Raw genomic sequence first — 9,969 nt, forward strand, 5'->3', positions numbered from 1 at the left:
CCGCGAGAGTTCAGTTCAAGCGGATCCAAGACAGCAGCAAGAGTCCCGTCCACAGGAAACCATCTCAAGCGGAGGCGGATCAGCAGCGTAGAGATGTCCCCAACCGATACAGGCGAGCGGTCCATCCTGGGTCCCGACGAGCGGTCCATCCTGGGTCTCGACTCTGGACTCTAGGGGACCGAAAGCAATGGATGTGGAGCGGGTCTAACATGATACTGTGAAAGTTCAATCCATAGTGGCTCCAACACAGCCGCGAGAGTTCAGTTCAAGCGGATCCAAGACAGCAGCAAGAGTCCCGTCCACAGGAAACCATCTCAAGCGGAGGCGGATCAGCAGCGTAGAGATGTCTCCAACCGATACAGGCGAGCGGTCCATCCTGGGTCCCGACGAGCGGTCCATCCTGGGTCTCGACTCTGGACAGCCAGTACTTCATCCATGGTCATCGGACCGGACCCCCTCCACAAGGGAGGGGGGGACATAGGAGAAAGAAAAGAAGCGGCAGATCAACTGGTCTAAAAAGGAGGTCTATTTAAAGGCTAGAGTATACAGATTAGTTTTAAGGTGAGACTTAAATGCAGTTCATGTATTGGATCTGATCAGGTGTACTAAAATTTGGGATTAAAGTCTAAACCAGGGGTGTTAAATATACCCGCAAGCAGGTTTTATCCTAAAAATGAGATGAAAGTTTTCAATGAAAGAAACTGCTTTTCTAAAGGTGTCCACTGGATGTCACAATAGCATTATTTGTATTACCTGCCAGAGGGGGCGGAGCTATGTACCATGTTAAGATAGAGGCAACACAGCCGTGTTTTGGTCACTACGTACTTACGTTGTTTATTAGTGAATGTATACAAAATGTGGATTGTTACGTTAATGTCTTGATCGTCAAAAAATATTGTTGGTAATGGAACCTGTGACATTTCTACCCAAATTAGGGTTGTCAGCTAACTTCCTGAGTCTAAATGAACACAAAACAGAAGTTATGTTGTTCGCTCCAAGTCGCTCTCCCCTCCCCCAACGTTGACCTCGGCACTCTGACCCCGTATCTCAGCGGCTGTGTCACAAACCCGGGGGTAAAATTCGACTCGGATTTTAAATTCGAAAAACAAATCAGCAGCGTCGTTCAAAAACGCTTTTATCAATTACGCCAAATAGCGAAAGTGAAACCGCTTCTGTCAGGACATGATCTCGAGAAATTAATTCACGCCTTTATCTCGAATCGTTTAGACTACTGTATGTAGGCATTAGCCAGGCCTCCCTCGCCCGCCTGCAGCTCGTGCAGAACTCTGCCGCTCGTCTGCTAACACAGACCCGCAGACGTGAGCACATCACCCCTATATTAGCGTCCCCTTCACTGGCTCGCTGTGCGTTATCGAATCAATTTTAAACTCCTATTTGCTTTTAAATGTCTAAACAACCTCGCTCAACATATCTCTCCGACCTCCTCAGCCTTACTGCCCCACTCAATCCCCAAGATCAGCCGATCAGCTGCTACTGACGGTCCCTGACACAAGCTGAAGCTTAGAGGTGACAGAGCTTTCGCCGCTGCTGCTCCCAAGCTCTGGAACGACCTACCTCTGAGTGTTAGACAAGCCTCCTCTCTTCCTGTTTTTTAAATCTCTCTTAAGAACATACTTTTATTCCTTGGCTTTTTAACACAGAGTGATATCCATCCTGCAATGGCGCCCCATTATACACCTGCTGTGAACCTGTTTTTTTTTTTTTTTTTATCATGTTCTGTTTGTGTTGTGTTATTTGCTCGGTCCTCGTATATTATTTTTAACCTGCCCATTGTTACAGCACTTTGGCTACCCTGTGGTAAATTTTAAATGTGCTTTATAAATACAGTTGATTTGATTTGATTTGATTCGTACGGTATACCGTATTAGTATAGTACCGCGATACTAAAGAATCATATTTGGTATTATACCGCCTCTAAAAAGTACCGGTTCTACCACTTTGTCCTTAATGACTATGACAAAATAATAGAATGATAAACTACACAATATTTCACTGCATATGTCAGCAGACTAAATTAGGAGCCTTTGTTTGCTTACTTACTACTAAAAGACAAGTTGTCTAGCATGTTCATTATTTTATTTAAGGACAAACTTGCCAATAAGAAACATATGTTTAATGTACCGTAAGACCTTTATGTTAAAAATAACGCCAATAATGCAATGCTTTGTGGTCCCCTTTATTTAGAAAAGTATCGAAATACAAATCTGGGTACCTGTACCGGTACCAAAATATTGGTATCGGAACATCACTAACCCAAATACATTCTTTTGATAATCTGTACATTTCGTGTTGTATTTATGAATAGGGACACATTTTCTGGGGCCACATACTGTAAATATGCTGAAATAATATATATCACTTTCTCCCTTCATGTGTGATTCATGAAATGAGTCCAAATTTGCAAGTCGCGTTGTAGAAGATGCTACTAATGTACAGAAAAAAACATGTGATGTTAGAACATTAGTTGAGGAAAATGAGTGAACATTACATTAATAACATCTTATAATCCGATTTTGATATTATTATTATTCATTCCATCTTCTAATTTAATGGATTAAAAATGAATACCAATGGGAGCATTTCAGTACTCTTCCAACTTCAATTCCACCTATTTGACTAATGAAAAATATCACTCATGTATTCAGAGAATAAAATTAACAATAAATTGAAGATAGAATATTTTTTAATAAAACATGTAAAAAAAATACTCTATGATTATTATCTATTTTAAACAAGAAAACGATTTGAAGTTGTCTTTTTTAAGTTATCGTGTCATGATTTTACCAGTCCCAGCCCATTTGGGAATAGATGTTTGTCCAATTATTTTTTCACCCCTGGTCTAGGACTGTCGTCTTAAATTTAGGGAGTTTCACAGGACCTTTAGGAAAAAAAGGCCCTGAACAGTCTAGCATTGGAATGTTTTGAAAGAGAAAACAATATTCTGTCCCAGAGAAGAGTTTCAGGTCAAACAAGAGTCTCAGGATCTAGTTGCTGACACGATAGATTTACCACCTATCAGGGAGTTAATGTGAAGGAGCTGTTTGAACCACAAAAGAAGATTATAGATCAACAGAGAGACTCAATTGACAAGAGTTCTCAGATCAACATACAGAAAGTTCAAAATTACAAAAGGAGACAACCCAACTACAGAAAACACTACCTGTCATCATCACAATATCCACCAACTTAAAAGACAAAGCAACACTGGTGAAGAAAAGAACTGAATTGATTACCATGAATTGATTAACGTGGACCCCGACTTAAACAAGTTGAAAAACTTATCGGGTGTTACCATTTAGTGGTCAATTGTACGGAATATGTACGTGTACTGTGCAATCTACTAATAAAAGTATCAATCAATCAATCAATCAAAAAGAAAGAACGTCTTCGGGAATAAGAATCTGACAAAACACGACATCATCAAGACAGAAAACAACTTTAAATTTTTCAGACAAAATTCTGAAACATCCATCAAGTTTAACAAAAGACTGGAAGAAAACGAAGTATTTGACATCAAATACATTGAGGAATTGGACAAATTCTGAAGACCATAGATCTGTCCTATCTATGTCTGGAAGCACACGCTCAGATATGAGGCCAAACGTCTTCCAAAACCATCTGAAGAGTCCAGTTGTGATCGATTGTCATCAAAAATATATTTCATATCCAAACAGCAAGGTCTCCCAAACTTCTCTTCAAAGTAATAAGGCTCGAAAGGGCATTTGATTTTGCAATTGCGGTAGAAAAATGGATAGATGGAATGCATAGTGCAGCCACAGTAGCCATTGTTGTTGGTTAAAGCTTTTGATTACATGTCTGTACTGTACATGTGGTAAAGTGAGAGGATCATCCATCCATCCATTTTCTACTGCTTGTCCCTACAAACTGGATTATGATGGAGCCTACAAAACAATAAAATCAAGGGACCGTACAGAGACAAACTGTACCCTGTTCCAAAGGTTCACTAAATCGAAAAGATAAGTACAATTAGTGGAGATAATCCGTATGTGCATGTCCAACAGATAAGAGACTAGAATAAGGTGCTGCCATTGTCCCGAAGCCAAACTTGTCTATATTTTGTTAACGGAGTCAGTTTTTTATACCGGTGAAGAATTTCAGAATGCAAAGTCAGTAAAGGCTCCTTTCTCTCCGTTCAAATTGTGCATAATCTTCAGTTTTAACCTTTTATGTGTCCGAGACAGAATAAGACTACCCAGCCTTATTTCATTAGCAGGTTTTCCTGAAAAAAAAAAAACAAGCTCATTACTTTTAAATACTTTGATCATGAAACACTACCTGTAGTGGATCGTGAGATCGACAGGCGGATCGGTGCGGCGTCTTCAGTAATGCGGACGTTGTACCGATCTGTTGTGGTGAAGAAGGAGCTGAGCTGGAAGGCAAAGCTCTCAATTTACCGGTCGATCTACGTTCCCATCCTCACCTATGGTCATGAGCTTTGGGTCATGACCGAAAGGATAAGATCACGGGTACAAGCGGCCGAAATGAGTTTCCTCCGCCGGGTGGCGGGGCTCTCCCTTAGAGATAGGGTGAGAAGCTCTGCCATCCGGGAGGAACTCAAAGTAAAGCCGCTGCTCCTTCACATCGAGAGGAGCCAGATGAGGTGGTTCGGGCATCTGGTCAGGATGCCACCCGAACGCCTCCCGAGGGAGGTGTTTAGGGCACGTCCAACCGGTAGGAGGCCACGGGGAAGACCCAGGACACGTTGGGAAGACTATGTCTCCCGGCTGGCCTGGGAACGCCTCGGGATCCCCCGGGAAGAGCTAGACGAAGTGGCTGGGGAGAGGGAAGTCTGGGTTTCCCTGCTTAGGCTGCTGCCCCCGCGACCCGACCTCGGATAAGCAGAAGAAGATGGATGGATGGATGGATGGGCTTTGATCATGGCGCTACTTTTTGGAAAATAATACTCATTAATTTTTGTGCTTACTGATGACTAAAAGTAACGCTAACAGCGTATTAAATGCTGCGTGTGAAACTGAATAATTCATGTTTTGATTCAAAATTAGCAGTCTGCAAATGTCAACACGTACCAGGTGATGGCGTTATAAGTCATGTTTGATCATCTCACAGCTGCTGCACAGGTTATTTCCCCTCTCTTTATTAACTCACTAACTCCCTGGCTTTGCTTTCACGCATGAAATGAAAAAAAATCTCACCGAAGAATTTATTTTTTTCTAAACCGATCATGACAATTATTGTGGCAGATAATGATGCTACACGTTCGCGCCATGTTTTGAACTTGTTAACGAAAAGAACAAAAATTTTGGACAGAATCTTGCATTTATCCGTGTTAGCTATTCAGAACCACGCAATGCATTGATGTCTATCTAGTATGACGTCTAGTATGACGTCGGGCTGGGCAATATGGACGAACAAGTACATCTCGATATATATTTACTTAAACTCGATATTTGATATATAGCTCGATAAATGACAACTGCACTGTAAACAGTCAGTGGCACTTATATTAACCCGGTTAGTCAGGATGGGGGGCTTCACGGTGGCAGAGGGGTTAGTGCGTCTGCCTCACAATACGAAGTTCCTGCAGTCCTGGGTTCAAATCCACGCTCGGGATCTTCCTGTGTGGAGTTTGCATGTTCTCCCCGTGAATGCGTGGGTTCCCTCCGGGTACTCCGGCTTCCTCCCACTTCCAAAGACATGCACCTGGGGATAGGTTGATTGGCAACACTAAAATTGGCCCTAGTGTGTGAGTGTGAATGTTGTCTGTCTATCTGTGTTGGCCCTGCGATGAGGTGGCGACTTGTCCAGGGTGTACCCCGCCTTCCGCCCGATTGTGGCTGAGATAGGCGCCAGCGCCCCCCGTGACCCCAAAAGGGAATAAGCGGTAGAAAATGGATGGATGGATAGTCAAGATGGGTATTACCAGCACAGAAAATAAACTGTTTAAGTAGCACAGATTTACATGACATAAATAAAATAATCCATCTATGATCTTCCTCACTTCGGCATACATTTCTGGCAGCATTTGTCGTGTGAAATAGGCCTGGTTTAGCAACTCAAGACCAGTTTTGATTTGGGCTAAAATGGTAAAGAGCTCAAATGAATGTTTTATCCAGAGCCATACATTTGTCCAAATGTGACCAAATAGACGCATTGTGGGTTTCCTACATTGCTAAAAAAAAAAAAAAATCTAAGGAAGATAATCCCTCTGCCATCTTCCACTAGTTTTTTTAAATGTATAAATCGCCCGCTTGAAAATTCCCTCTTCTCTTTTACGACTTTCTCGTTGTCATTTGGGACGTCTGTTGGGATTTCCCTTCCTGGTTTCATCACCAGCCCTATCTTGCCTCTGATCGGTCTGATCTCAACCAATCGTGACACATCCAAGCAAACAACCAACCAATCATGGATGTTCTTGTACGTGCAAGCATGTCTTGGAAGGAGGAAGGGTAGGGATTTAGTAGCCCGTGATAGGAAGTAGTAAGCAAGGGAAAACAAAGGAACAAAACAAATAAGCGATGTTCGGTCAGTTTAACGTGAAAAACATTATACCGATATTGCAATATTTTCTTAATTTATGTGCCTCACAATGCGAAGGTCCTGGGTTCTATCCTGGGCTCGGGATCTTTCTGTGTTGAGTTTGCATGTTCTCTCCATGACTGCGTGGGTTCCCTCCGGGTGCTTCGGCTTCCTCCCACCTCCAAAGACATGCACCTGGGGATAGGTTGATTGGCAACACTAAAATTGGCCCTAGTGTGTGAATGTGAGTGTGAATGTTGTCTGTCAATCTGTGTTGGCCCTGCGATAAGTTAGGGACAAGTGGTAAAAAATAGATGGATGGATGGATATCTTGTTTAAAAATATAAAAATATATCTTACAAACGCATACTTTCAGAGCCCTATACCCTGGAATCTAATGCTCTTTCCAGCCTTATTTGAATAATTTCACTTAATCAAGCCTTTTGCTAATATTGTAACACATTTTTTACGATATAGGCCAATACTCAAGGCCCCGATATCAGAATCGTAACAGAAGTGGAAAAAGTTGTCTTGGTATCTTCATTGCACTGTACAAGTGTTTACACAGGAGCAACAACCCTCACCTTTGATTGCTGCAAGTCTCTTGTTGTACTTGTAGACTACATTGGAAAGTTAGTTAAAGGCCTACTGAAATTAGAGTTTCTTATTCAAACGGGGATATCAGGTCCATTCTATGTGTCATACTTGATCATTTTGCGACATTGCCATATTTTTGCTAAAATTATTTAGTAGAGAACATCCACGATAAAGTTCGCAACTTTCGGTGTTAAGAGAAAAGCCCTGCCTCTACTGGAAGTCGCAGACGATGATGTCACAAGTGTGGGGGCTCCTCACATATTCACATTGATTTTAATGGGAGCCTCCAAAAAAAGTGCTATTCGGACCGAGAAAGCGACAATTTCCCCATTAATTTGAGCGAGGATGAAAGATTCGTGTTTGAGGATATTGATTGCGATGGACTAGAGAAAAAAAACAAACCGCGATTGCATTCGGACGGATTCAGATGTTTTTAGACACATTTAGTAGGATAATTCTGGGAAATCCCTTATCTTTCTATTGTATTGCTAGTGTTTTAGTGAGTTTAATAGTACCTGATAGTCGGAGGGGTGTGTCCACGGGTGTGTTGACGCCAATGTGAAGTGAAGTGAAGTGAATTATATTTATATAGCGCTTTTCTCAAGTGACTCAAAGCGCTTTACATAGTGAAACCCAATATCTAAGTTACATTTAAACCAGTGTGAGTGGCACTGGGAGCAGGTGGGTAAAGTGTCTTGCCCAAGGACACAACGGCAGTAACTAGGATGGCACAAGCGGGAATCGAACCTGCAACCCTCAAGTTGCTGGCACAGTCACTCTACCAACCGAGCTATGCCGCCACAATGTCTCAGAAAGTCGACGGCAGCTACGGACGGCGCAAGCTCAGCTTTTCTCCGGTAAGAAGCGACTTTTTAACCACAATTTTCTCACCGAAACCTGCTGGTTGACATTCGGTCGTGATTCATGTTCGCTTGACCGCGCTCTGATCCATAGGAAAGTTTCACCTCCAGGAATTTTAAACAAGGAATCACCGTGTGTTTGTGTGGCTAAAGGCTGAAGCTTCCCAACTCCGTCTTTCTACTTCGACTTCCATCCATCCATCCATCATCTTCCGCTTATCCGAGGTCGGGTCGCGGGGGCAACAGCCTAAGCAGGGAAACCCAGACTTCCCTCTCCCCAGCCACTTCGTCTAGCTCTTCCCGGGGGATCCCGAGGCGTTCCCAGGCCAGCCGGGAGACATAGTCTTCCCAACGTGTCCTGGGTCTTCCCCGTGGCCTCCTACCGGTTGGACTTCTTCAATATTAATTAAACAAATTGCAAAAGATTCAGCATCACAGATCTCCAAAATACTGTGTAATTATGCCGTTAAAGCAGACGACTTTTAGCTGTGTGTGTGCGCAGCGCTCATACTTCTTAAAAACCCGTGACGTCTTGCATACACGTCATCATTACACGACGTTTTCAAGACGAAACTCCCGGGAAATTTAAAATTGCAATTTAGTAAACTAAAAAGGCCGTATTGGCATGTGTTGCAATGTTAATATTTCATCATTGATATGAGCGGTTTAGCTCGGTTGGTAGAGTGGCAGTGCCAGCAATTTGAGGGTTTCAGGTTCGATTCCCGCTTCCGCCATCCTAGTCACTGCCGTTGTGTCCTTGGGCAAGACACTTTACCCACCTGCTCCCAGTGCCACCCACACTGGTTTGAATGTAACTTAGATATTGGGTTTCACTATGTAAAGCGCTTTGAGTCACTAGAGAAAAAGCGCTATATAAATATAATTCACTAATTCACTATATAAACTATCAGACTGCGTGGTGGGTAGTAGTGGGTTTCAGTAGGCCTTTAAACTGTGTGAGGAGGACGTCCGTTGCTACAGCGTGTGGAGTTGAAAAAGGCCAAAGTGTGAGTATTGAAAAGTTACTTCCACTACTGTTCAAAGGTGACATGCTGGCTTCCAGGACCTCACAGGGCAACATAGTGTCGGGTCCATCGGACATTCTCGCATTCAGCTGAAGACAGTTGCAGCTTCTACTGCCATTCCAGTGTGCTGTGACTGCCTTGCCGAGCCATGCTGGGTGCAGTGCTGACTTGAGGTGAAAATAGACACACTGCCTGTCATGCACACGTACCAAGAAATGTGCAGCCTCCATGCAATTAAAGTTACAAGCGAGCACAAAGACGGAGCTTACAATGATCCCGGCCCAGTGTGGCGTCTCCCTGGCCAGCAGCGAGGGGCTGATGGCCAATGTGAGGAAGGCCACAACAGTGACGGCCACCCCCAGGAGCAGCTGAAGCAGGGCCACCAGCAGAGGGAAGCGACACACTCTGCACTTATGGCCGTCGTCCGGCGCCGGGCTATCTTCTCTCCTCTTCCCGCCATCTTTACCTTTCTGTCCTTGACCCATGCTCCCTCTTTCTAAAATCTTCTCTCCTTACCAATTTTCCGGCACTGTTTGGAAACTGTCTGCTCTCCTGCCTTCCGTCGGCCTCCCGCCCCCACCTCCTCTACCCCTCCCTGCCGAGGCTCTCCTCTCTTTGCTATTTGGGAACGGAGGAGGCGCTGAACTAATATGGAAAACATTCGGACCGGATTCCTCGAACAGCTCCGGTGCCACATATAGAGCAGGCAGCTTGCAGTGCAGCATAGGAAGAGGAGCGAAGCGTGGCAGAAAGCAGTAAATTCCAACATGCCGCTGTGAAAGTATACACTTTGAAGAGAGGAGGGGGAATGTAGGGTACTTGTTCATTCGAAAATACATGGAGGACCCCACTCTGAATGTTTTTTTTCCATGGCAGTATAATCTTCAAAAGTCACATGTCTGTAGAATGTTCTTATATACCAGGGGTTTCTAACTTAAAGGGGAACATTATCACCAGACCTATGTAAG

General features: G+C 43.6%; 1 protein-coding gene across 1 annotated transcript in view; it reads right to left on the minus strand.

Moving 5' to 3' along the window:
• Positions 1-9,607, minus strand: part of sspn (sarcospan (Kras oncogene-associated gene)) — a 33,452-nt gene extending 23,845 nt beyond the window's left edge. Inside the window, exon 1 of the mRNA XM_061917521.1 lies at positions 9,271-9,607. Within this exon, the coding sequence (XP_061773505.1) occupies positions 9,271-9,486 (216 nt within the window). The 5' untranslated portion in view covers positions 9,487-9,607. The remainder of the gene's footprint in view (positions 1-9,270) is intronic.
• Between the last annotated feature and the right edge of the window lie 362 nt (positions 9,608-9,969).

Source organism: Nerophis ophidion, linkage group LG12 (assembly GCF_033978795.1).
Source record: "Nerophis ophidion isolate RoL-2023_Sa linkage group LG12, RoL_Noph_v1.0, whole genome shotgun sequence".
Classification (NCBI taxonomy): domain Eukaryota; kingdom Metazoa; phylum Chordata; class Actinopteri; order Syngnathiformes; family Syngnathidae; genus Nerophis; species Nerophis ophidion.